Source organism: Takifugu rubripes, chromosome 16 (assembly GCF_901000725.2).
Source record: "Takifugu rubripes chromosome 16, fTakRub1.2, whole genome shotgun sequence".
Lineage (NCBI taxonomy): Eukaryota > Metazoa > Chordata > Actinopteri > Tetraodontiformes > Tetraodontidae > Takifugu > Takifugu rubripes.
The window spans coordinates 3,759,501-3,785,480 of record NC_042300.1 but is presented as its reverse complement, the minus strand read 5'-3'; the positions used below and the strand labels follow the sequence as shown (position 1 = coordinate 3,785,480).

General features: G+C 43.3%; 3 protein-coding genes across 25 annotated transcripts; 1 reads left to right on the top strand and 2 right to left on the bottom strand.

The window, feature by feature from the left end:
• Window positions 1-6,086: 6,086 nt before the first annotated feature.
• LOC101079341 (fatty acid-binding protein, brain-like) lies at window positions 6,087-19,277 on the bottom strand. Of its 14 annotated transcripts, XM_029849263.1 has the most exons (9): window positions 9,413-9,505; window positions 9,035-9,072; window positions 8,295-8,486; window positions 7,971-8,173; window positions 7,870-7,894; window positions 6,873-7,064; window positions 6,549-6,751; window positions 6,445-6,472; window positions 6,087-6,366 (listed from the first exon to the last, which is right to left on the bottom strand). In XM_029849263.1, exons 2-9 carry the CDS (start codon window positions 9,066-9,068, stop codon window positions 6,263-6,265), a joined length of 981 nt encoding a protein of 326 aa, XP_029705123.1. In that variant the 5' UTR covers window positions 9,069-9,072; window positions 9,413-9,505; the 3' UTR covers window positions 6,087-6,262. The 14 variants fall into 14 exon arrangements, 12 of the variants coding, with proteins under 12 accessions (XP_029705123.1, XP_029705124.1, XP_029705126.1 ...); XM_029849264.1 differs by having other exon boundaries at window positions 6,087-6,472; window positions 6,572-6,751; window positions 9,413-9,503; XR_003891204.1 differs by lacking the exons at window positions 6,087-6,366; window positions 6,445-6,472; window positions 6,549-6,751; ... (2 more) ...; window positions 7,971-8,173; window positions 8,295-8,486 and adding exons at window positions 10,233-10,559; window positions 10,654-10,900; window positions 11,239-11,254; window positions 11,443-11,543; window positions 12,252-12,420 and having other exon boundaries at window positions 8,994-9,072; window positions 9,413-10,089.
• LOC105419096 (zinc finger protein 512-like) lies at window positions 11,890-23,455 on the top strand. 8 transcript variants are annotated; one of them, XR_003891199.1, is made up of 19 exons: window positions 11,894-12,585; window positions 13,226-13,358; window positions 13,428-13,483; window positions 13,569-13,627; window positions 13,741-14,303; window positions 14,424-14,510; window positions 14,856-14,961; window positions 15,059-15,183; window positions 15,350-15,436; window positions 15,513-15,611; window positions 15,678-15,845; window positions 16,416-16,613; window positions 16,682-16,783; window positions 17,463-17,525; window positions 17,696-17,794; window positions 17,877-18,304; window positions 18,666-18,798; window positions 18,891-22,596; window positions 23,041-23,455. XR_003891199.1 is itself a non-coding variant. In XM_029849252.1 (17 exons), the coding sequence occupies exons 7-17, from the start codon at window positions 14,862-14,864 to the stop codon at window positions 18,131-18,133; spliced, it is 1,170 nt and encodes a 389-aa protein (XP_029705112.1). In that variant the 5' UTR covers window positions 11,895-12,585; window positions 13,226-13,358; window positions 13,428-13,483; window positions 13,569-13,627; window positions 13,741-14,303; window positions 14,424-14,510; window positions 14,856-14,861; the 3' UTR covers window positions 18,134-18,250. The 8 variants fall into 8 exon arrangements, 2 of the variants coding, with proteins under 2 accessions (XP_029705113.1, XP_029705112.1); XR_003891198.1 differs by having other exon boundaries at window positions 18,666-18,814; XR_003891200.1 differs by having other exon boundaries at window positions 18,656-18,814.
• On the bottom strand, window positions 20,844-25,379 carry LOC115252916 (uncharacterized). 3 transcript variants are annotated; one of them, XR_003891207.1, is made up of 7 exons: window positions 24,646-25,377; window positions 24,198-24,512; window positions 23,478-23,558; window positions 23,039-23,107; window positions 21,833-21,928; window positions 21,234-21,299; window positions 20,844-20,977 (listed from the first exon to the last, which is right to left on the bottom strand). XR_003891207.1 is itself a non-coding variant. In XM_029849284.1 (6 exons), exons 1-6 carry the CDS (start codon window positions 24,743-24,745, stop codon window positions 21,289-21,291), a joined length of 672 nt encoding a protein of 223 aa, XP_029705144.1. In that variant the 5' UTR covers window positions 24,746-25,379; the 3' UTR covers window positions 21,234-21,288. The 3 variants fall into 3 exon arrangements, 2 of the variants coding, with proteins under 2 accessions (XP_029705144.1, XP_029705143.1); XM_029849284.1 differs by lacking the exon at window positions 20,844-20,977 and having other exon boundaries at window positions 24,646-25,379; XM_029849283.1 differs by lacking the exons at window positions 20,844-20,977; window positions 21,234-21,299 and having other exon boundaries at window positions 21,762-21,928; window positions 24,646-25,366.
• Window positions 25,380-25,980: the final 601 nt, after the last annotated feature.

Below are 25,980 nucleotides of genomic sequence, written 5' to 3'. Positions count from 1 at the left end.
ATGATCTCTCTACATAGGACTTTTGCCACTGTTGGTGCATCTGCTTTTGCCGTGGGGAAAATTTCTACCCACCTAGTAAATCCATCTAACACTACTAGACAATATTGTTTACCTTCACATGGTGTTAGCTGAATAAAATCTAGAAAAACTGTGTGAAATGGATGATTTGGTAATGGTGTAGTGCCTGCAGGAGCCTTAAGGGCTCCCTGTGGGCTGTGTTTTACACAAATAGCACATTGTGAACAAAATTTTTTTTTTTGAATATGTGTGAAATCCTATAGTGTAATAATGTTCATTAACCATCTGTACCATCCCTCCTGTTGAGACATGGCATGGCCCATGGCTCACTAATGCTGCCCATTTATGCATATTCCGGGGAAGGATTGGCTTGTTGCCTATGGTTAACAGTCCTTTGTCGTCCAGTTTGGCTCCTCGCTTCTTCCACGTGGCCTTTTCCTTTTCTGGAGCATTTTTTTGCATTTCTTTTAGAATATCATTATCTGCAGGTTCTAGGCTAAATGATTCTTCCTCATCATTATCAAGAAGTGTGTTGTTATTTGCTGCAGCCTTTGCGGCTCTGTCAGCAAAGGCACTGCCTTGTGAGACTGCGTCTGTGTTGTTAGTGTGTGCAGTGCATTTACATACAGCTATTTTACGTGGCTGCTGTACTGCTGCCAATCATTTTTTTAGCAGTTCTGCATGCATGACCGGTTTGCCGGTCGACGTTTTCATCCCTCTCAAATTCCATTGTTGAGCAAACACAAACAGTGTGGAAAATGCATATTGACTATCTGTGTAGATGGTAACATCCTGTCCTTTGCTTAATTCACAAGCACGTGTGAGTGCGACGAGTTCTGCAGCTTGAGCAGAATAGGAGGAGGGAAGTGATTTCGCCTCCACCACCTCGGTTGCTGTAACTACTGCATATGCGGTTGTAGTGCGTCCAGTCATCCTTTCTCGATGATCCATCCACAAAGGGTATCCGTCCTGTAGTCAACGCGACATCACTAAGATCTGGTCGCGGCAGGACCGCAATGGAGACCTCATCCAGGCAGTTGTGCTGGTGTCCCTCTTCTGCGGTGGGTAGCAGCGTTGCTGGGTTTAAGGTCGTGCAGCGACGAATCGTCAGATTCGGCTGAGACAGCAACACTGCCATGCAGGAAAGATGACGTGCGGGCGACGGGAACGCTATCTTACTCTGTAGCAGCAGTATTGACACTGCATGTGGCACTAGCAAAGTTAGCTCATGGTATAGCACCACTCCTGCGGAGGCTTTTACTGCCTCAGATGCTGCCACCACTGCTTTAACGCATGGTGGCAGTGCACAAGCTACGGGATCTAGCTTGTGGGAGTAGTAGGCCACTGGCTGCCTCTTATCTCCGTGCTTCTGCAATAAAACTAAAGTCATAAAATCACCCTTGCAGTCAACAACCTGCTCAAAAGGCTTCTGATAGTCTGGCAGCTTTAACACTCCAGCCCTTACAAGGGCCTGTTTTATGTACAGAAATGCTTCTTCAGCTTCAGGGGTCCATGTTAACACATCAGTCATTGCTAAGGGATTATCATACATCAATGCTTGTAAAGGGGCAGTTATTTTCGCATAATCTAAGATCCATGATCTGCAAAAATTCACTAGTCCTAAGAATGACATCATCTGCTTCTTTGTTTTTGGTTTCGGAGCATCAAGCACTGCTGTTTTCCTCGACTCGAGAATAGCTCTTCCATTGTGTGTCAGAACATGGCCCAGATAAACCACTCTCTGCTTCACCAGTTGCAGTTTGCTTTTGCTTAATTTATGGCCTTGTGAGGCTAGCCAGTGTAACAATGCTAGCGTGTCTGACCAACAGTCTCCCTCTGTTTTTGACGCCATGAGGATGTCATCCACGTAGACGAGGATTTGACTTCCACACGGAGGTTTAAACTTAGCTAATGATGACATCATTACCTGAGAGAAGATTGTGGGACTCTCACAGTAGCCCTGAGGTAACCTTGTCCAGGTGTACCTCCGTCCTTGAAACGTAAATGCAAACCGAAACTGGCTGGATGTACTGGTACAGAGAAAAATGCATTGGATACATCTATCACCGTGTACCACTGATGTTCAGGGTTTAAATCATTCAGCAGGGTGTATGGATCTGCGACTAAGGGAGACCTAGGGACCACTGCAGCGTTTACAGCTTGCAGGTCCTGCACCATCCGCCAGCCACTAGATGGTGGTGACTTCCTTACTGGAAATAGGGGTGTATTTACAGGGGATTCAGGACACTCTCTGATAACTCCTGCTTTAGTTAAATAGTTAAATATCGGAACAATACCCTCCTGTGCGTCAATCTTAAGGGGATATTGTCTCTGAAATGATCTATAATCTGATTTAGGGATTATTTTTACAGGTTCTGCTCCTTTTATAAGACCTACATCCGCAGGTCCTTCCGACCATAATTCAGGGGGAAGCTCTTTCAGCTTCTCCTCTTCCTCCTGCGTGAGGAAGATGTTTTCTTCTCATGAACTCTGGTCTGTGAGGTGCGTTGCTGGATGAGTCAGCAACCATGTTTTAAGGGGAATGCGCCACACCTGGAACTGATCATTAAAATCAACCTCACCCTTAGGCCTATAGGGCAGGCTGCTCCAGTGTTTTACGTCACATCCCATGTCTTGCCATCTTTTCTTAAGCGGTTTAGCAATAGAAACATGTGGTACAGAGCCTGACACTTTGAATAGCGCTGCTGCTTCGGCGGAAAAACTTCCTGCCGTGCAGACAGCTGTCTGACCACACACATATAGATGCATAATTACAATCATTTGTGGATCTTTAAGTTTAGCAAACTGCTCTGCATAGCTCGGTGTGCCGTGTGAGTCTAATTTACAGAATCCACCAGTGCGCTCCACGTGCATGGTTACATGCAAGTCAGCTTGATTGTGGTACGAATCATCAACTGGAGCTGAGAGATAAGATCTCTTCCTAATAGATTTACGGGACGTGGTGGAGATCACAAAAGGGGCTTTAAGTGTGATTCCACTTACAGTGTTGTGACTCCTACTCTGGCCCCACCTCCTCCTGGGCAATCAGCTCAATCACCACCACCTGGGCCCTCTCCTTCAGCTGCACCCAATCCGCCCAAACGACTCTGCACCCATAAAAGGCCCCTATGCACTCAGGCCAGTGCTTGATCTTACTGATGTTTTTGGCAACACTTCCCGTCGACCCAGCATCTCTCCAGGCTCCCCAGCGCCTCCCTGTGTCTTCCTGCGTCTCCCTGCGTTCTCCAGCGTCTCCCCCGGCTCCTCTGGCTCCTCTGCAACCTTCCTAGCCCCTCTTCCTCTGACCTCTTCCCCTTCCTCGGACGGATTTCTCCTGGCCTCTGGACACTTGGACTCCCCCACGGACTCTCGCCCCTGGATCTCGGACTTGGTTCGTCTGCCGCATCACGCACCTATAGTTTGTCTCGGCCTCTCTCCTCATTTAGTTTCTTCCCTCCTGTTTTTTTGCTTCATTAAACCGTCTGAGTTTACTTTTAATTCCCGTGTCTGTCTGCCTTCTTTGGGGTTCCGCCACACTTGACCGCCAGTCCTCTCGAGCGTAACATACAGGGTCACAAACATCTACAGGGACTGATATTCTTTCTTTAGTTACGAGACCATTTGCTGATCTCACAAAAATCTGTGTAGAGGTTGGCTTTAGGGCTATTGGATCTCTAATTACTGATTTACCTGCACCCGTGTCCACTAAGAATGTTAAAGAATTGCCTAACACGGTCAGTTGTATTTCTGGTTTGCCTTCAGCAAACAGGAAGATGGTTTCTAAGTCTAAAACATCTTCTAAGTCATCTTTTTCCAATTGGTCAAATTTTGTGCCCTGATTTGTTAATTTTTGTGACATCTTTTTCCGGTTCTAGTCATTGCTAGGGTAGATTAGAACCTTGCTGCTGTCCTCTATTGTATCTCTGGTTACGTTGTTTCTTTCTGCAGTCACGTTCCCAGTGTCCATAATTTTGACAATAATGACACTGATCATTTTCACGGGAATTGCCTCCTCCTCCCCCTCGGCCTCGCCCACGCCCTCGGCCTCGGCTTGGGAAAGGGTTGGCATTGAAAAACATGCCTGGGAATTGATTCTTACTCTTTTGCCATTGTCTTTCAGCATGCATAGCATGTTGTTCATAGCGGTTTGGGTTACAGGTTCCGAAATCAACTAATTGTCTCTCTACCCAGGTTTTTATCTCTGGTTTCGATCCCCCATGTATAGCTTGCTTTAACTGCTGTTGGTAGGGACCTTCTGGTTCTTCCGCATACGGAATTCCACTATTTTTCCGGAACACATCATTCTCACACTATAGTCTTCAAAACTTTCGTCAGTCTTGTCTCGTGGCCGTAATGGCGCTGTAGTCAGCTCGTCTAGTAAAAGCAGTTTGCATGCGCTCGTACAGTCTGTCGAGTCTGTCATTTAGTTCTTGGCTGCCAGGCTGCCATGGTCGTTGATTGGCTGGATCCACTGGGACCCAATCTCCTCTGACAGTGCCCCATTTCTTGCCATTAACGCACATGAGGACTTGCTGGGTTTCAGTACCGTTAGTATGGTAACTTCCTAGTAACTGTCTTATGTCTTGGATGCACAACTCTACGTCCATTTGGGGCAAGGTTATGTCATCACAAGCTTTTTTACAGTCTTCTGGAGTCCAGGTTCTATACACCAAGATAGTAGGATCTTGACCCTGCACACCGGCTTGTGGATTTGCAACCTGGATCATTGGGTACATCTGCACAGTGTTGTCCTGCATATGGTCATTTCTGCACTGGGCTCCCGATGGAGAGGGGCACAAAAAAGGATTAGTGTTTGGAGCAGGGGAGCTAAGGCTCCGGGCGGGTCCAATGGGACCGCCTGAGGGGGAGCTAGTGGAACAGGAGGTGGAGGAACATACGGAGGAGGCACATTTATCAACTGACTTCTGCCTCCTGTTTCATTGTCCTCTGCTCTCACGTACGCACTCAGCGATGGGTATAAGGAGTTCTTATTTTTCTCTTTTTCTCTTTTTCGTTTCTCTTTTTCTTGATTTTGTTTTTCGCTTCTATATTTTGATTCAGTGAGTCATTGTGTCAACCCCACATTTACTTTTGGATGTTTCTTTCTATTAAATCTTTTAATTTTATAATATTGCCTGGCCTGTCTAAGTCACCGTCCCAATCGAACTTAGTCACCCACAGTTGAAACATATGAGCATGAACCTGGATATTTGTCTTCCATGTGTTTACATGATGCTGGGATTTCGAATTCAGCACCTTTTGTGGAATGTTGGTTGCCCATGTTTGCACTTTATTTTATCAGTTTTTATGTATTTGGGTGGAGATTTCTGGTCTCCGACTGAACAACCCTCAATCCCTACTGGATATCTAGTTCAGTCCCTCCGCCATGGCCTTATAACCCCTCTTTTTTAATCAGGAGAGTATCCACCAAGCTTCTACCTCCGAGGAGGCGGGTGTATCTTGCCTCTGCTTCTGTCCCGATGACCAGGCAGGTAATACCGCGGTATATTCCGTGTAGCGCTTTTCATGTCTTATACTCACTCCGTTGATTCTATGGTTTCTCTCTGAGTTGTTTTGGTGCCTTCTTCCCGTCACTGGAGATGGTTGCCCTGGGAGGACGAAGACCGGCCTTCCGTCAACTCGTGATGAAAGGACTTCGGACGTCTTTTTGACTCCGGCTGCGCGCAGACTTCGGCGTTCGGTCGTCCCACGGCGCTCCTCTCCAGGTCTTGGGATCCGGCTCGAAGGACCAAATTTTGTGAGGGTGAAGTTTTGATCACCCGCGCTGTTCGTTCACTAGACTCAGATCAACCACGCAAACAACTGGAGTCCTTGCAAGGGAGAGCTGAGCAGCAGTTCAAGCTTCCTCTCTCAACTCTGCTCGTCTGCTGCTCGCTCACCTCTTTTATTGGTGCAAACAGCCTCTTTTATTGGTGCTCTTTTTGGGTGTCTAAACAGGATCTCATAACTCATTGCCTTCTGACATCTTCTCCCATCTTAACGAACTTCTCTAATCTTGACCAACAGGATACATCTGGGTGCTGGGCTTGGTTGTAAGCAGCTTCAGCACTTTTACAAAACATTCTCATGTTCTTCTTTTCCTGTCAACATTCCTCAAACACTCAAAATCTACATATCACAGCATTTAAAGATAATACTAATAACAACAATAATTACAATAATTCTTCTCACAGTCCTTTGGTCCTTGAAAGAGGTTTGGACATTTCCAGACACCACCGGCCTTCTAACCTTTACCAGCCGTGTACTTGACAATAACAATGACAAGAATCACCAACACAACACAACCAACAGCGATACCTGCCATCAGTCCCATATAGTTCACCGGACCTGGATAAAGAAAAGCAGCATGGTGAAGCCTTCAGAGGGACGTTCAGGTATGAGAATCCAGGAATAAATAATACTCACAGTCAACCACTGCCTTCGTCCAGGATGGCTGAAATGACAAAAATAGCGTTATTAATGGACTGAGACAACTTCCTGCACAACCTTCATCAACATTTTGTGTTTACTTCAGGAATAGGAATGTTGAGACCTTTCTGGATCTGATCCCAGGCAATATCGTTGCGGTTACACCCGAGGAGCCTGCCTTGATAGAACAGGGAGTCGACAGTGAGGCGGACGTTTCTAGGGAGCTCCTGTAATCTGCTCTCTACAATCACCAGATCAGGATCAAAGGTGTGATGCATCACCACCAGAATTACTGCTTTATTATCTGGAGACATAGAAAAGACCAGGGTGACTCAGCAAGGTAAGTTTGACTTTCACTTCTGCTTTAACAACTTTGAATCTTCATGTTACATTTAGTTCCATCACATTCACACTTAAGTTGCTACCTGGGAGTCCCTCCAGGGCCTCGTCAATGTCTGTTTTGATTTGGGATTTGACTGGACAAAAAACCAAATTATAATCTGCATCTTCCTGAATGTTCACTTCAGTGTGTCCAACACGTTTCATTTTGGAAACCCATTCCATGTGAGCGTTTTTTGTTTCAGAAGCCACGTAGACAAAGAACTTTGTTCCAGATACTGAAGAGAGAAAGGAAGAAGTGTGTTATTGGAAAATCAACCTGAGCAGCTTTGAACTTTCACCTGATGATGGAAATCATGCAGACATGAACCAGTGGGAAACACTTAGTTTAGACTGAGGTGAAACAGCGTAAATGTAGTTTTGAATTAAAAGTCAAATATAAATAACTTTAAACAGGCAAAGCAATTATATTTAAAATTCGTAAACAAACATCACAATCAGTAAATTACCAAATTACTCAAAAGTCTCTATAAACCACCTGACATTTGTCCATGTAGCAGGAAAATCACATTTCCTCCACTCTTATGTTAAACCGTTACCTTTGGCCTTTGACCCGATTATTTTGTTCATGCCTGGAATCATTATATAGTTAATCAGTGTTTAAAAGATAGTGTAACGCTCATTAGAATCAAAGATAGAAGTTAAATATAGGTGACATGAAAACATGTTCTCTTCTCATGAAGTATTCAAATCACAGATACATTTTCAAGTCAAAATGATTCAATTCATGACATTTAGGTGCACTGTTACCCAAACAACAAAGCATGGGTGACAAGTGAAGGCCCTGAAGGCCCTTTTGAACGAGAAGAAGAGGGCCTTCATTACTGGAGACCTTGCTGAGCTCAGCAGAGTACAGAAGGAACTGAAATGCAGTCTGAAGGAGAGTGAGGGTGAGGGTTAGGGTGAGGGTGAGGGTTAGGGTTAGGGTGAGGGTTAGGGTTAGGGGTTAGGGTGAGGTGCCATGACCCAGTAGGGTGACAGAGGTCTTTCAGTTATGAGGATCCAGGTGTAAATAATACTCACAGTTAAACGGTCTTTTCCAGGATGGCTGAAATGACAAAAATAGCGTTATTAATGGACTGAGACAACTTCCTGCACAACCTTCATCAACATTTTGTGTTTACTTCAGGAATAGGAATGTTGAGACTTTTCTGGATCTGATTCCAGGCAATATCGTTGCGGTTACACCTGAGGAGCCTGCCTCTATAGAACAGGGAGTCGACAGTGAGGCGGACGTTTCTAGGGAGCTCCTGTAATCTGCTCTCTACAATCACCAGATCAGGATCAAAGGTGTGATGCATCACCACCAGAATTACTGCTTTATTATCTGGAGACATAGAAAAGACCAGGGTGACTCAGGAAGGTAAGTTTGGCTTTCACTTCTGCTTTAACAACTTTGAATCTTCATGTTACATTTAGTTCCATCACATTCACACTTAAGTTGCTACCTGGGAGTCCCTCCAGGGCCTCGTCAATGTCTGTTTTGATTCGGGATTTGACTGGACAGAAAACCAAATAATAATCTGCATCTTCCTGAATGTTCACTTCAGTGTGTCCAACACGTTTCATTTTGGAAACCCATTCCATGTGAGCGTTTCTTGTTTCAGAAGCCACGTAGACAAAGAACTTTGTTCCAGATACTGAAGAGAGAAAGGAAGAAGTGTGTTATTGGAAAATCAACCTGAGCAGCTTTGAACTTTCACCTGATGATGGAAATCATGCAGACATGAACCAGTGGGAAACACTTAGTTTAGACTGAGGTGAAATAGTGTAAATGTAGTTTTGAATTAAAAGTCAAATGTAAATATAAATAACTTTAAACAAGCAATGCAATTATATTTGAAATTTGTAAACAAACATCACAATCAGTAAATTACCAAATTACTCAAAAGTCTCTATAAACCACCTGACATTTGTCCATGTAGCAGGAAAATCACATTTCCTCCACTCTTATGTTAAACCGTTACCTTTGGCCTTTGACACGATTATTTTGTTCATGCCTGGAATCATTATATAGTTAATCAGTGTTTAAAAGTTAGTGTAACGCTCATTAGAATCAAAGATAGAAGTTAAATATAGGTGACATGAAAACATGTTCTCTTCTCATGAAGTATTCAAATCACAGATACATTTTCAAGTCAGAATGATTCAATTCATGACATTTAATGCACATCGTTTAAAACCTTATGAGCTGAAAGGGTTTCCTCACCAAGATTCTCCATGTCTCTGTTGGGGAAAGAAAAGACGCAATCAGCTCAGAAAAGGAACAAAACCAAGAATTTTGAGCTCCCAAAACTACCTGTAAATAATTCACCAGTGAGATTGCTACTGAAAAAGCTTAGACTGGCAAAGAAAATAGGAGCAATGATCAGAGGGCAGGATGCCTGAAACCAAGATTCAAAAACAGAAAGTAAGTTTTCTGCAAGTGACTTCGCCCAAGACGACCAAAGTGAGGTCCTGCAGGGTCTCCTGCCCCCAGTCATGTCTTATTCACACATAAGAATTATCAAATAAAGCTTAATAATCTGATTACTTTCGGATCGAAGTAAATTAATTTAACGCTTACTTTGTTTACGAATGACTTTCTGTACTCACGCAACACGAATCCACGTTTGATCTCTGCAGAGGACCCTTTCACTTTCGTTTTAACGGCTGGAGGCGCGTTCGGCACCACAGAAGAAGAGGAGCGGCCAGCGAATCAGAGGTGACGCGTTAAAGCGCGTTTAAAACAGGATAAATTTAAACAATTACATCTACTGGAAGACAGGCGGTGTTTGGATGGCCATGCCATTACCGCCAGGGGAGAAAAACAATCTTAATTTTGTATTTTATGAAAAGAGCTGTAATTCCTGCTACTGCCAGAGGAGGGAGCCAGATATCCCTTTGGTCATTAATCAAAATCTAATAGAATAATGAAAATAGAGCTGCTGGTTTGGGCACAGGAAACAAATGTTCACACAGTTCACACAATCATGACATAATCAGGATGATTTATTTGTGTTTAACATTTTTGCAGCAAAATCCATCAAACAGTTGATTAAAGTCAACCTTCGACAGTTGTGGCTCCAGTTTTAATGAAGGTTTGTGTGCAGCATTTTCCCTTTAATCTACACACATTTAAGGGAAGCTGTGACCTGTTTAGCTAACTGTTAAACAAGTACTAATGAAGTAATCACAACAACAAAAAATACAGCTATAATAGTAACTAAAATCACAAATTTAATCCTCTGTTGAATGGCAACCCTAAAATGAAGCGGAAAAATAGCTAAATTAGAGTTGTTTGATGCAGTACATGGATTAAAGACTGTCAACATCCAAAGAAATGCTGTTTCAATATTTACATCCAGAGTGACTGAATTTATCTGAGTAAGGAGTTCATGGCTTACCATAAAGAGTGATGTCCAGAAAGCAGGCAGGAGTACGGAGGACAAAGATTAGTGTGAAACAGAAGCATTTAAGAGGACACAGTGGCAGGAAATGTGCCATCTCTACCTTATTAGCGTAACCCTGGTAAGATGTGGCGATGAGCTTGATGATCTCCGTGTAAGCCGCTTTATTGTGTTTGCTGCTGAGGAGTTTGCCCTCGTTGAAAAGACAGTCCAGGGTGAGCAGGAGGTCTGGGAGGCGGTTGCACACCTGCCTCTTGCTGTCAGCTTCAACAGAATCAGGGTCAAAGGTGTGATGCAGCACCACCAGGATTGACGGTTTCAAGGCTGGAAGGAAGGAGGAGTTGCAGACGGTCAGGTTTTATTCTGTTCGCAGTCAAGAAAACACACAATGTTCCAAATTGTTGGTTGAAAATCATACAAATAAGAGGAGCAGGACACAAAGAAGGGTTACCTGGAACAGTCTCCAAGGCTACAGAGATGTCAGTCCTAATGTGTGACCTCACAGGACAGAAAACCACGATGTAATCACTTTCTTCTGGAGAGAAAACCTCACTCTGGTTCAGCTGTTTCAGGAGGTCCACAATGTGAAGATGAGCCCCACCAGTGCAGCCTGCCAGGTGGACATAAAACTTTTTCCAAGTCACTAAAAACAGAAGGCCGTTTGGCTGGATGTGAGATGCAGCGGTGAGGCTTTGGAAAACACAGATTTTTGCTCATTTTGTTGATTATTTTCTTCAAGAATACACACCCATCCTAAATGTCACCCACGCCCCCCCTGTGTCTGCTTCAAACTAAAATGTCAGTTTAGTTTTGACAAGAAAATGATTTTATTGTGGAGGTTCAGTTTTCATTGTCATTCGTGTTCTAAAAGCTGATTTATAATATTACAAACATAAAACATTGCATTTATCTTCAGGTGTAATGGAGCTTTATTTTATTCTGTGTATACTTAAAGCATCACAGCTGGTATGTTGTGGGTTTATGAAATGATTTGTGCGCTCACCAGTGGTGTGGTCCATCTGTTTACAGACAAAAAAAAGATGGAGGCAAATTTAATTAAATGAAGAGATAACATGAACATCAGCCCTAGAACATGGAGTCCCACCCACAACACAGCGGAAACATCCCAAACTAAACAGAAAAACGGGAACGTTTACAGCCTCACACCAACAAGGGTTTCACGTCTTTATTCATCATTTTTACTTACGTTCCTGGGTGATAATGTCCTTGAAGTCCTCCTGGCTGATCTGCCACACACTTACCAGAGAAAACAGAGCTCCTTCCTGGATGTGACTGGCCTTTACTTTCCTGTTGATGACATTACAGAGTAAGTGCAATGATGATAAACATGAACACAGATGGAGGATGACAGCATAAAATTCAACAAAATTTGTGTTTTAAAACTGCCAAGCTATGATAGACTGTAGAGAAAATAATCTTTCATTAAAAAAACCTTCTTTTATTAAATCTAAAAACCACTCACGTTGATTTTTGGCCCAAGATTACAGGTAAATTCGTAGAAATTAAACATGAAAAACGTGTTCAATAGTGCTGAAATCTGGCCAAAGTTGGATCACTTTAATGAAAATGTTGACCTGCCCGCTGATGCTGTCGACCTCTCACCGGAAGACTGCTCGCGGGAGGACACGCCCACCTGCTGGCTGCTGCTGCCTTCAACGTCTGCTCGTATTCCTGACCACTAGATATAATCTTTGCTCTTTTTCTAATGCGACCAAGCCCAAATTACACACGAGGAGAGACGACTTGTGCTTTATTTGCATCATGAAACATTTCAACACTGCGTCGCATTATTGTGACGTTGCATTATTACGTCGCTTTACCAGCTACTGACTGATAAACAAGTCTAGCTGCAAAGGGCCCAACCAACGGAAAATGGCAGCTTACATTTCAGGATATTCTAAGTTCACTTTTTAAGAGGTTTCAATTTTCCACCCACAGATGAATATATATCCCTCCATGCACAGATAACCTTACAAAAAATTACGTATTTCCTACCAGTACTCCCTCCATTTCTTGCGCCTCACACTTGTTGAAACCACGTCGGTCATGGAAGAGTAGCCGAATTAACGACAGACCGTTAAGGCACCAGCAGATGCAGCAGGGAGAGTGTTGTATTCTGCTGCACATCAGCCAGAAGCAGCGTGGAGATTCGTCTGCCTCCTATCGACACGAACTTGAACGCCGGAGTGTTCCTAACAGCCGCCCCGGGCCTTCCTGGACGTTAGCCTCTCCTAGGGGGTTTCGCTGCCGGAAGGGAAGGCGACAGAGGAGGCCAGACTGAACGACATGGAGGCAGTGGGTGCTTCCAGGGGGAGTGAGCTGTAGGACGGTAGGCTTCGTCGGTCACCACTGTATTTCTCCAACCGCCAGGAAACAATGGAAACCAGGGAGCAGCAGGTTAACTAGCCAACACCAGATTTGTTTAAACTGCAGTGTCCGACTCGTTTTTATGTCTGACGTCATAAAAAAAAACATAAAAATGTGTTCGCTTTCAATGATGGTGGATTCAAGTGTGTGCGCTCCAGCTCGGGAATAACAGTTTTAATGGGGATACTGCAAAAACGAGTACTTCTCTTTTGACTGTTCTGTCCTCATCTTGTGTATTCTGTGATTTCCCCACGGATAGATTTGCAGTTAAACGTCCTGCGTGATGGTAATATTTCACACAGTTTTTTCAGGAACCAATCTCTGTGCAGAAGTTATAAAGAAATAACATTGATTCTAAACAGGAACAAAAGTTGAAAATATACATACAGCAGTTCACTCGTGTTTGTTGAAAGTTACTCATGTGGAAATTGTAGATTTTTTTCCCCGTTGTGACAGGAAAACTTAAAAATAACGAGTATGAGACAAATCAAGGGTTGCATGTGTTATATTTATTTTATTTCTGTCAGCTGGTCAGCAGAAGAGCACATCTGTTGCAGCAGAAGAGGTCACGTATGTCGATGTTTTCTGTCCTGTTTTTACAGCCATAGCTTCCACATGGTGTTTGTGCACCTGGAATGGACCCTTCTCACAGCGGGGAGGATATGTCACCATTATATGTGCTCAGAAAGAAGAAATGTGTCAAGTCACAATCTAAAAGTGGTGAACCGTGTCCAGGTAATCAAACCGTTAGTTTTCATACATGTATTTTTTGCCCTTTTTACGTCAATTTAGTTTCTCCTGCAGCTTCTAAACGGATGCCACAGAGAACCTGTGAACTGAATTCAGTCGGATTAGTCAAAGTAAGGATGAACTCGTTCACTGAATATGCTGTTTTGCTGTTGTGAAACTGGCCGGTTAGAGGCATCATCTATTTCTGTCCTGCAGAATGATGAGCCTCAATCCCACGAGCCTCTAAAGATGAAAAGACCTTACGGCAAAAAAAGGTAAGAAACACCTGATGAGCCGCAGATAGACTGTTCAGGTGAGAAACTTCAAGAAGTCACCTCATAACTTTGAAACAATAATAAAAATAATGGATCCATTTTCTCTGAAACAGGTTCAACGATCTTGCCACAGAAGCAGTAGATCACCCCACCAGCAGCTGCTCGGTGAAGTCATCAGGAGGACTTTCTAATGGGACTGACCCTGGGTCAATGGCTCCACCTACTCCGCGGCTCTCTCCAAGACTGAGGGCAAAAAATGTGTGGACTCAGGGTCCTGAGACAAGCAAAAAGCAGCACCTGCCTCAGGGTAAGAACTGTAACATCAGGAAGGACAGGAGGAACCCCGCGGCCACAGGTGGAGATCAAACCCAGGACCAGATGTGGAACTCTGGCAGGGACCGGGTAGGTCACTTCCCTCCAGACCAGACATGGATTCCTGGCAGGAGCCAAGAACAAGACGGAGTGGAAACAGTATGGGTGGTGTGTCAGGAACAAGGTCCTGTGGAGGACTGGGTATCTGATGGAGACGAAGGCCACAATCAGGCTTGGGGGGCAGACAGAGATCCAGCAGGGGGTCAGGGCTCCTCGGGGACAGAGCAGGTCTGGGGATCCGGTCAAAACCAGGACCAAACCTGGAGTGAGACCAGCAGAGACCGAGAGCACATATGGAGACCTGGTGGGCTCTTATCAATCACGCATTTCATATTGAAAGACTTCTAGATTAATAAATAGTTTTCTAACTGTATTTTGGTCCAACGCTCATTGAGTGACCTCATTCTCTGTTTGTTCTGTGTAGAGTTGAACATGAAGAAAGTCCAGAGAGGATCTGTGGAGCAGAGCCCCCCTCCTGACTCCTCTTGGCCTCCAGGGGTCAGACAACCTCGTAAGTAAAACCCCTCACTGTTTTGTCCTGATTGCTTTGGTGGTCATCAACCATCCCACCATCATTAGTAGACATGTCATGTGCCTCAAAAACACAGAAAACACCTGGATGGCTTTCATCACATCACACACACACACACATACACAAACACATGAAAAGAGTCTCACATGTGTGTCATGTGAAAGCCATCCAAGAATATATAAATGTGTTGCTGGACAATAAAGTTGACCTGAGCAAAAAAATAAAAAAAATCTGAATTTACCAGTGTTATTTCTTTTTCTTCCTCGCCACATGCTTTTATTTTTAAGATTAAATGACAGGAACTGGATCGGTATGTTATTTCAGGTTTGCATGGAGCCAGGTGTTTGTGAAGGGTCCACACTGCATCGGAGCGATGAGCAGAAACCCCCCGTCAGCTCCATCAAAAAGGATCCTCCTACCTACCCTGCAGGTGGAGAGAGGGAACACGTGTTACGACTTCACGAATTCCAAAAAATTCCCCCAACATTATTGCTCAAAAAACAACTTTCTCCTTTTTGCTTTTCCAGGAAGTGAGGAGGAGCGCTGGCAAATCCAGATTGTGGCCAAAGGCAGAGTCAGTTGTCCAAAGTGTAAAAGTGTGAGCAGGAAGACGGTTGAAGGTCTGAAGAAGCACATGGAGAACTGCAGACAGGTGAGCCCTGAGCAGCCAAACACTACAGAGAATCAGAGCTTGAGCCGCTATCACAAACATCAGCCCACATTTATTCAAATAAGGCCTTTTTAGGGAGGCCTTTTAAAGAATTGGTGATTTAATTAGCTGGTGATTAAGTTTGTCTTTTATTTAACCTGATGTGCAGCAACCTTTTACCTGCCAGCACTGTGGGAAGCAGCTGAAGTCGTCCACAGGGATGAAGTATCACATCATGGCCGACCACAGCCACCTGGTAACGACCGTCAGACCTCCAGACCTCTTCTATTTCACTCTTTCTCTCCTAATAGTTTCATTAAAACTGGTTTTAGCCCTTGTCAAATGACGCCAAGGACCTGGACGATCGTGTGATCAAAGAGAAACTACGCAAAATCCTGAAGAGACTCGGAAAGTTAAAATGCTCCAAAGAGGTAAACTAGCTGTTTGTGGTGAGATGCATCAGGATGAGGAGCTCCAACCTTCAACTTTTCTGTCAGGGCTGCAACGCGGCATTCAGCAGCATCATGGGATACGTGTACCACATGAGGAAGTGTGGGAAGCAGGAGTCTGAGCTGGAGAAGCTGCTGCTCAACTGCTCCCACTGTGGGAAACCCTACAAGTCCAAAGCGGGTCTGGAGTATCACCTGAGATCGGAGCACGCTCCTGTGAGTCACAGCACCCAACGCCACTTGTGCTCTCAGGCACATGCAAATAGCTTCAAGACCAGGTCAGCGACGTCACAATGGGATTTTCACCTTCAGTTACAAAGATCTGACTACTTATGAGCAGTAGTTCAGTGATTCCTGTAAACGGAATAATAATAAGTCAGCGCTCTGCAGGACTCTGCTTATTTCCAAATATATGTAATCCAAATAAATTCTGTAGGAGGTATGGCAGGAGGTATGAGGACTGAAGGTCCAAGAAGTGCATGAAAGATAAGTAATAATATAGTGTGAGAATTCCAATTTAAATGACATCAACTCGGGTTTCTGTCATTACTTGCACCACTTCTACCACCATTTACAATTAAAACAGCAATAGAAGTGGTGTTATAAATGGTAATTGCCGTAAAATGATAGTGAAATAAGTGATGCCAGTAACAAAATATCCTTTTTATATGATAGTATTTACCTAATCAACACAACATTAAAAAAAAAACAGTGAATATAAAGTAACAAATGAGAATGATATAATGTATGGATGCTATTTTCTCCTTCCACCCAACACCTTCACAGATGCCGCTGAAGAGCGATGAAGATGAGGCCCAGAATGCTCAGAGTGAGGCCAACCCGGAGAGGACGGCCCGTGGTCGGGTACAGCGAGCCTCGGCCCAGGTGGCCAACTTTCACCTGGCTGAGATCGCCAACAATGAGCTGCCCAAAGACTGGCCCAAGAGGAAGTTTCAGTCGGACCTGGTGCCTGATGATAAAAAGGTGAGGACATCTGGAAGGACAGACGCGGGACATTCTGTTGTGCTCGTTCACGTTTTTATGTCTCGTAGTTGAAGTACGCCCGGCCGGGCCTGCCCGCCTTCAGCCAAGATGTGCTGAGGAAGTGGAAGAATGAGGTGAAGCTGCGGAGGAAGGTCAAATGTCCCAACCAGGTAGAAGATGCTTCATCTTAAACTCAAAAGGGCCATAAAAAATGTATAAATGCATTAATGGAAGAACAGTGACAGAAAATTACAGCTGCTGACCCACTTCAGGGGTTTAGGAAGTGGGAAAGAGAGGGAGCAGGTATTCACTGAAGTCCCCCTGAGCTGCCTGCAGGCTCCAGTCTGGCCTGGGAGCTCTGCTGTACAGAAATGTGCACAGTACATCCACCTTTTATCCACCTTTCATTCATCTCTGATGTGAATGAAGAACACTTGAATTGCTGGGTCCCGTGTCTGAATTGTGATTAATCAGACTGATCCACAGACACCCTCAAAATAATCTGCCTAAAACGTTCTATTATAATCTGGCAGTCTAAAAACAGTCATTGTTAGGAAGAAACACATGTTTTCATGATGACATCGCACAAAATCTCTGGAGGGTTCTTTTTACTGGACTTGATAAGTCTGCCAACATGAGCTGGACCACAGACCGATGCAGAGAATCAACAGTGATCAGTTATTGATCACATGTTCCCAACATTTGACAGTGGAACTGCAGATTAATGTGTGCCGTTAATGGAACAAAAAGACCTATTTATGGTCAGTTTATAATCTTCTGGATATTCTAAAAATGTCTTCTTTTGGGGTTATTTCCTTCTGTAACTGAAGCTGCTGGTAACTGTTGCAGGGTTGTTGCTCCACCTACACCAGTGTGTCGGGGCTGAAGGCTCATCTGGGACTGTGTACGAAGGTACGTCGGCATCTTTCTTTAACTCTGAAACATCCCTGAGTGACCCTGGTCTGTGGACAGAAGCAGGAACTGCCTGGTGTAGATCTGGGACGCTTGAAGATTGTTCACACGTCTGATGAATCATTTTTTGTGGCTGACATTCCGAGTGATGGTATTTCCTGTGATCTCAGGGTGAATTTGAGGCAGGAAAGTACAGGTGTCTGATCTGCAATAAAGAGTTCAACTCTGAAAGTGGAGTCAAATACCACATCAACTCTATCCACTCGGAGGTATCGGATGTTCTGCTCTGCTCGCCGTCCTGTGATGCACGGCAGGTTTTTCTCCTAACATTTGCATTTCTGCCCTATGCAGGACTGGTTTGTGACGAACAAAAAAGCCTTCAAGAAGTTTGAGAAGTTCCTTAAGAACCAGTCCAGGGATTTTGTGCAAAATGTGGCCAAGCAGGGGTTGGACCGGTACCACCACAGTCACCTTCAGCATCACCACTGTCCACCACTGAGACAACTTCCTGCACAATCTTCATCAACATTTTGTGTTTACTTCAGGAATAGGAATGTTGAGACTTTTCTGGATCTGATTCCAGGCAATATCGTTGCGGTTACACCTGAGGAGCCTGCCTTGATGGAACAGGGAGTCGACAGTGAGGCGGACGTTTCTAGGGAGCTCCTGTAATCTGCTCTCTACAATCACCAGATCAGGATCAAAGGTGTGATGCATCACCACCAGAATTACTGCTTTATTATCTGGAGACATAGAAAAGACCAGGGTGACTCAGCAAGGTAAGTTTCACTTTCACTTCTGCTTTAACAACTTTGAATCTTCATGTTACATTTAGTTCCATCACATTCACACTTAAGTTGCTACCTGGGAGTCCCTCCAGGGCCTCGTCAATGTCTGTTTTGATTCGGGATTTGACTGGACATGTGGGAATGTGTATTTCTACATGTGTGTTGATTTTGCTGCTGCCCAGAAATCACACAGAAAAAATATATAAAGTAGACCATTAAATTATATCTTAGTAAGTGTTCTTGTTTTACAGTGTAATCCCTCATATTGAACAACACTAAAAAACAAAGTAGTTGGGCCTACGTTCCATGATGCTATACTTTTAGATGTTATTTATGTCATAGTTCACTTTAGACAGAAACGTACCATGACCATCTTGCCGTCCTTGATCTCTCTGACGAACGTGGTCTCTTTGCCGTCCCACTTTTGGACGTGGACCAACTTGTCTCCCTCCAGAGACACTGTAGACTGAGAGACACAACACATGGTGACCGTACTGAAAAGTGTGGCCAATTAATCTTGATTACTCCAGAATATGCCGATCTGAGATGATTGAAAGTGTTTGTTCTTACTTTACAGTTCCTGTCGTCGGCGGTGGTTTCATCAAACTCCTCCCCCGGCTTGAAGGAGATCTCTGTGTTTTTGAAGGTGCTCTGGGTGCGAACCACCACCTTATCGCCCTCCAGGCTGATGATGACGGTCGGTTTGGTCACGTTCCCGACCTGTCGGGTGGCGAAGCCCACGCCTGGGACATGACATATGAAGCACATTTCAACACTGAGATCAAAGAAAAAGAGCAAAGATAGAAGCACATTACTGACCGAGGGCTTTCATGTAATCATCAAAGTTCTCGCTCTCCACCAGTTTCCAGGTTGCACAGAAGGCGTCGACCATGGTGATGGTTTTTCAGAGACCAAGTATTCTGAAGAGCACAGTGAGTGAGCTGCGGTCGTTCAAGTTTCCCCCCAGTGTGTTATTATTCCGCGCCTTATTATTATGCATGCAGGTGGGCAGGGCCACGGGTCCCATTGGCTCAGGAGATTTTTGCTCTGTTCCTTATTGGACGGTTAAATTGGGTCACGGTCCTACTGACCCGTAGAGAGGTGGGGCAAAGCTAAATTAGCTCATTTGTATGCGCGATGATGTAATTACTCTAATTCCTGCAGCCAGCTCAGGTTGATGTGGTGCTAAAAAGGAGAAATTCTCCATTTTAAAGATGACCCCAAAAAAATCCAACTACAACAATGAAAAGCATGTTATAATGATGCTACCGGCAGAAGAGTAGTCTTCAAATCCCCATGAATCATTTCCTCATGTCCCGGCCCCCCCTCTCCAGTCAGCCCGGTGCCACCCGATCGGAATGTGTCCTGTTGGGGGTCGTCGGTGAAGCAGAATCACTTTGTTTGACAGCTCTTTGTCCTGAGTTGCATTACTGACCCCACCACCACCACCACCACTGCAATTACTTCATGCTTCACATGCACGGTAACGACTGTCCTTAAGTGTGTGTGTGAGAGTGTGTGCATGTGTAAGTTCCGCTTTCTCACACAAAGTCAGTGTTTATGGAGGTACGCACAGACACAGATGAGTGATTGTGACTCTTGATTGGGCAGTTTATGGTCGTTCATTTAAGTTGGACTCAGGGGAGGTTTTTTGATAAACTGTCATGAGCATTAAGCTTGGAGCTGATGTTGTGTTTTAAAGGTTGACGTGTATTTTTTGTGGAGCAGCTTCTGACACACTGGGATTGTCAGTATTTCCAAAAGTCTCCTTCCGGTTAGTTTTTTAATTCTATTTGTAATGCATCATAAAAGTAATTTTAAAATACCACTGACCGAGCTGCCAAATTCAAAATCTTGTTTTGGTTTAGTTTTGAGGAAATATACTTCAAATCTGCACCTCTTCTCATTTTCTTTTTAGCACCTTTGTTTTTTGAAGGATCTCCTGTTGATTCACTTCTTTTGAACAACTTCATTTCCTCTGCACTTCATCTGAGAACAGGGCATGCAGACATTAATCATACCTGTAGGCTGGAGCTCTACTCAGCAACAACAGCTGCTGTCTGCAAACCTGCATCGGTGAAGGAGCTCTAGTGCCCCCTGCTGGTCAGTGGCAGAAGTGCCCCCTAATTTTGGGTTGAATTAAAACGTCCCCGATATTAATAACACCAATTGTACAAATAATACTTTAAAGTCTTCACCACTGAGTTGACTCCGAGAAACATTGTTTGAAATAGCTTTTAATTTCATACTTACAGTAAACACACTTTGTTATTTAATGCTACAAAACCAAAGGTGTCATTGAAAAGAACAAGAAAAAAGGAAGAAAATGAAAAAAGTATCAAAACGATTAAAAATGAATGAAATTCAATTAAATATGCAGCCTCCTATTTGCTCATCAACCAAAATATGCTTCTAAATGAAACATATTTGGACTACATTTACTTATTTAACAGGTAATACAATATAGGAATTAAAACATTTCTTAACAAAAAACCTCTGCACATACAAGAACAAATAAAAACAGACAAACAAATAAAACAAGTTCTTGGCTGCTATTATTTGAGCTGTGATGGTTGTGTTGGTGCTGACATGGTCACAGCTGGAGGATGGTTACATTCTCACAGTGCTGTAGGTCACATTGGGATCACCTTCATCAGCAAAAACCTGAAGGAAAAAAAACGAAACAGAATTGACAACCAAACAAACTGATTCTTTTTTGTTTGAACTCCTTTGGTGGATGATGTTGACTTCAAATCCATCATGGACAAATGTGAAAATAATGAACGTGGGTCAAAAATCAAAAGAATAAACCTAAATCTTTTAGAAATGTATTCAGTTATGTACCAAAACCAAGGCTGAACATATTTTAGCATCTGTGAAAGCTTCTGTGAAGGCAAACAAGGACCCGTTATCGTTGTACCTGGGCTCCACCGTTGGTGCTCTTGTAGCTGATGGAGGCGTAACAAATGTTCTCCTCATTTTTGACCTAAAGAGACGAAAATGTGTGACTCAGTTCTGCATTAAGAAGTTTCCTCCTAAGGGGTCACACTTTATCTCTCATTTTCTACACTTTGACAGACTTTTTTTCAACTTCTCTTTCTTTGAGAACGTATTTGGGTCAAAAAAGCTCCCCCAAGAGATCTTTTGTGGTTCAGAGTTTGGCTGCTCTTCCTTTTATTTCTGACAAGTTTTTGAAATATTTTTCAAAATGTTTCTGTGCATACAAAAAGTCTGTCCGAACCTTTTTAATGTGTTATTGTGCTATGGAGGAAAAAAGCATCTTCCTCAACTCTTCTGGACTCAAGTGCCCGAACCAAATCAACCCAGGCGACAGTGGAACAACAGCATTAAAGAGAGGACAGAGATGAGGTTTATGCTCTTGGTGCTGGTTGGGTTCTTAGTGGAACACTTTAGATAAAACCGGGGAAACATAATGACGCCAAGGCACATTATGATTATGATTATTGTGGACTTGCACATCATTCTACACTGACATTTCATTAACATCATGAAACTTACCAGTGCCTTTTCTCCATTTATATATGAAAACTGTGAGGCAACCGATGGTGAGGACAACTAAAGCGGCTGCTGCAAAGAGGTTCCGCCACCACAGATCTGGAAGATAATGGAGATATTTGGCTCTCATTCATACAACATAATAATTAATGAATCTGGATCTTATCCCCCAAACTGGTTACTATGTAGAAAAAGGACTAATGGACTTTAAGGTTATTAAAGGATTTTCCATTATAAATGTGCATGACTACCCTCTTTAGGCTGTAACCTGCCTATAATCACTATATGAGGAAGACCTCTTCATCATCAGGACAGGATTTAGACGACTGCATTGGTTTAACTGGGAGAAATGGGACAGCCCATAACAGTCGATGATCTCATCGAATTCAGGTGATTCAAGTGAAATCACCACAAACCAACATGTTGTTTTTCCTGTCGTGTTTCACCTCTTTATTTTAGCTTGTTCCTCTGGTTGTTCCTGTTGTAATTATCCACAACAAACCTTTTAAAATCAGCTTGGATCAGAAATATTTCACTGACAATTTAGTTCTAAGAAAAGTTTGTGTTATGGTTGATCATGTCTTTGTCGTAACAATGAATCTTAGAGCGCTGCAAAGTTTATTTATCCAAACAGCTGCAGGACGTCCAAGCAGGACGTTCCAAGCAGGACGTTCCAAGCAGGACGTCCACCCTACAGGGGTTGAGTGGAGTCGAGGTTACTGATCCATCCTCTCCTGAACTGCTCAGTGAGCCTGACCATCGTCAAGGTAACGCTCAGTCAGATACCGTGGAGATGTAGGATGATCACTGGTCCGTCCATCCATCCATCCATCCATCCACCCACCCATCCATCCACCCATCATCTGCCCATCCATCCATCATCCATCCATCCATCCGTCCACCCATCCATCCATCCATCCATCCATCCATCCATCCATCCACCAGTGTAGCAGCATCATGGTCTCAGGTGCTGGGACCAGTCAAGAACAATAGCAGCTGTTTGGGTTTTATTGAGCACGTAGCTCCTCATCTGCTGCTCATGCCACAAACGCAGGTTCCTTATTAATGCGGCGCCGTTTTAAAGGGAAATAAAAAAGGCTTTTAAGATTTACTGCCAGGGAGAATGGTTGCAACACAGACACAAACTACCAACACAGCAGGAACCAGGAAATTAAAAAAGCTAATGTTGTGTTACGGATGTTCTCTTACAGTTATCATCTCCAGAGGTTGTTGCTGGAGTGGTGGTGGTGGCTTCAGAAGAGAAGAGAAGAGACAAACCTGAGTAAACAGAGAAAGCCAACAACAGCAACATTTAAAAACATCATTCAGTGGAGAAAATGTGTCAGACACAAATCAAAAGTCTGGAATTAAACTTGCAACTGCAGCAATGACAAAACATGACTTTGAACAGTTGTGTTTTTGTGTCACGGGGTCCCAAACGACACAGAACATTTTAGAAGCTGTTCCCTCTCTGTTGGTCCAGATCAAAGTCTTTCACCATCAATTAATTTAGTTGAGAGAGCCAATGTTCCCTCTCAGGTGATGTGGAGAGAAGAAGCTTCCCTGGAGATGTTCCAGGATGCAGATGACTGAAAATAAAATCAACACAAACCAGAAACTAAAACACAAGTTATTGTTGAGTCGTTACCTTTGCTCTGAGAAATATGGTGGGTTGTTGGTGTTGCTGAGGTGGTTCCTGGAAATATTGATGCCGTAGTAGTGATGGTGGCTTCAGAACAGAGCAGAAGAGAAGAGAAGACAACAGAAGTCAATGGAACAGAACACAACACAACAGAAGTGAATGGAACAGAACACAACAGAACAGAAGTGAATAGAACACAACACAACACAACAAGTGAATGGAAAAGAACACAACACAACAGAGGTGAATGGAACAGAACACAATATAACAGAAGTGAATGGAACACAACACAACAGAAGTGAATGGAACAGAACACAACAGAAGTGAATGGAACAGAATACAACACAACACAACAGGAGTGAATGGAACAGAAAAGAACACAACACAACAGAAGTGAATGGAATAGAACACAACACAACAGAAGTGAATGGAATAGAATAGAACACAACACAACAGAAAAGAACACAACAGAAGTGAATGGAATAGAACACAACAGAAGTGAATGGAATAAAACACAACACAACAGAAGTGAATGGAATAGAACAAAACAGAACAGAAAAGAACACAACACAACAGAATAGACCAGAACAGATCAGAACACAACACAACAAACATGAGAACAGAGACATGAGCAAACAGAGCAACAACAGCAGCAACACAATCTTCCTCACTGAAATGATCGTTGTGGTTCAGGTGAAGATGAAACTATGTGATGGGAATACTCACTGGGGACCACAGACAGATCAATTACAGCATCTGGACCTGTTTGTGATCCTGAGCTGTTAAACTGGCGACAGGTATAACGACCTGAATCTTCACCTCTGAGGTTCTTGATGGTCAGAGAACAGTTCTCAGATAGACTCAGTCTGCCTGGTTTATGAGATTTAATCTGTCCAAGAGTAATCAGCTCGATTGCTGCTGGTTGTGGATTACTGGGAACGAATATCCATGTAGTATAGATACAATTCTTCTGATCCTTTATCAGGTTTTCACAGCTCAAAGTTACTTCTTGATGTGCAGTCAGATATTTTCTGTTGGCATCTGTGAAAAAAAGAACAAGAATCTGTTCACAGGTAGAAAATGTCTTTGTTTCTGTTCATTTATTGTGAGACAATTAAAATGCTGCTATTTATTGGGAAGATTTAAATCTGTTTTCATTAGAACTCATTCTCACCTGAATATTGAAGCATGAATGTTAGAAATATAAAAGCATGAATCCATTTGAAGGCGACCATCATGTTATCGTCTCCTTTTCTTCTGGAACTTCTCTTCATTTGACTTCCTTTAGTGCTGAAACTGCAGCAGCTTTCTGTGGTTTCCACAGTGTCGCCTCCCTGAACTGATGTTGAGAATTGTGAAGCTAATTTTCCAAAACAACTAGCAGAAGTTCAATGCATCTAATTTGTGTCCATCTGTGGTCAGCTTTTCATGGCATAATTTCACACTTTTGAGAGAAAGAGGAAATGTCAACATAGTTGCTGATGAAAACATTTAAGGTTTCGACAGATTTGAGTTCCTTTTTTCCCCCCCAGTTTATTATTGATGTATTGAGTTTTGTGATGAATGTGGACAGCAGCGGAGCTGTGAGGAACTACTGAGAACTGTATCATTCCCTTATTCTCAGTATGGGCTCATCTTCATCTCCTGACCTGAACCGTCACGATGAAGCGCAGCTTCTCCTTTTAATCAGTAACAACTTTCTAAGTGACTCAACTGTAGAATCACCACAGGTGCTCCAGCATCAGAGGGGATGTTTGAATATGTAGAGCTAAAACTAGAGGCCTTCAGCCACCCAGAGGAAGGAGATTCTGCAGATAAGAGATTTAAGTGGCCCGGAAAGACCCGACCTACGTATCTGGAGTTCAGTGGAAGGTCAACTATTGTGAGGAGATCCAGCAACACGTTTAACGGAGGAGCACAGGACAATAAAACTTTGTTATCAGGGACCCAAGAAGACAGACAAAGGCCACGTCGGTGATCTACAGTTTATTTACAAAATATTTACACAGTGCACGTGCTATCAATGGTGACGCCAGTGAACAAAGTGCCAAGCCAAACCCAAGGAAGTGCTCCTCGGAACGGTGGTGACCTAAAACAACTGAACAACCTTTAAGTTCTCGCTCACCTCTTTTATTGGTGCTCTTTTTGGGTGTCTAAACAGGATCTCATAACTCATTGCCTTCTGACATCTTCTCTAACAAACTTCTCTAATCAACAAGGATACATCTGGATGCTGGGCTTGGTTGTAAGCAGCATCAGCACTTTTGCATTCTCATGTTCTTCTTCTCCTGTCAACATTCCTCAAACACTCAAAATCAACATACCATAGCATTTAAAGATAATACTAATAACAACAATAACAATAATTCTTCTCACATTTCCCTCCTGTTTATCGTTAAATGCGTCTAGATTCTCATCATCAGTATTACATCTTTACATTTTCATGAAATTTAAATGCATTATTTCATTTTCCTAGAAACACATTTCTTACACTCAGAGTTCAATATGT

Excerpts from the sequence above, each read along its gene's own strand:
- LOC101079341 (XM_029849263.1), bottom strand. The coding sequence starts at position 9,068 with ATGGAGAATCTTGGTGAGGAAACCCTTTCAGCTC. Across the intron at positions 7,895-7,970 it reads TCAACATTCCTATTCCTGAA|CCATCCTGGAAAAGACCGTT; the intron begins GTAAACACAAAA and ends TTGTCATTTCAG. Across the intron at positions 6,473-6,548 it reads TCAACATTCCTATTCCTGAA|CCATCCTGGACGAAGGCAGT; the intron begins GTAAACACAAAA and ends TTGTCATTTCAG.
- LOC105419096 (XM_029849252.1), top strand. The coding sequence starts at position 14,862 with ATGGAGCCAGGTGTTTGTGAAGGGTCCACACTGCATCGGAGCGATGAG. Across the intron at positions 14,962-15,058 it reads TCCTCCTACCTACCCTGCAG|GAAGTGAGGAGGAGCGCTGG; the intron begins GTGGAGAGAGGG and ends TTGCTTTTCCAG. Across the intron at positions 15,612-15,677 it reads AGTTAAAATGCTCCAAAGAG|GGCTGCAACGCGGCATTCAG; the intron begins GTAAACTAGCTG and ends CTTTTCTGTCAG.
- LOC115252916 (XM_029849283.1), bottom strand. The coding sequence starts at position 24,745 with ATGAAGAGAAGTTCCAGAAGAAAAGGAGACGATAACATGATGGTCGCC. Across the intron at positions 23,108-23,477 it reads CCATATTTCTCAGAGCAAAG|GTTTGTCTCTTCTCTTCTCT; the intron begins GTAACGACTCAA and ends CTGTTTACTCAG. Across the intron at positions 21,929-23,038 it reads AACCTCTGGAGATGATAACT|ATCTGTGGTGGCGGAACCTC; the intron begins GTAAGAGAACAT and ends ATTATCTTCCAG.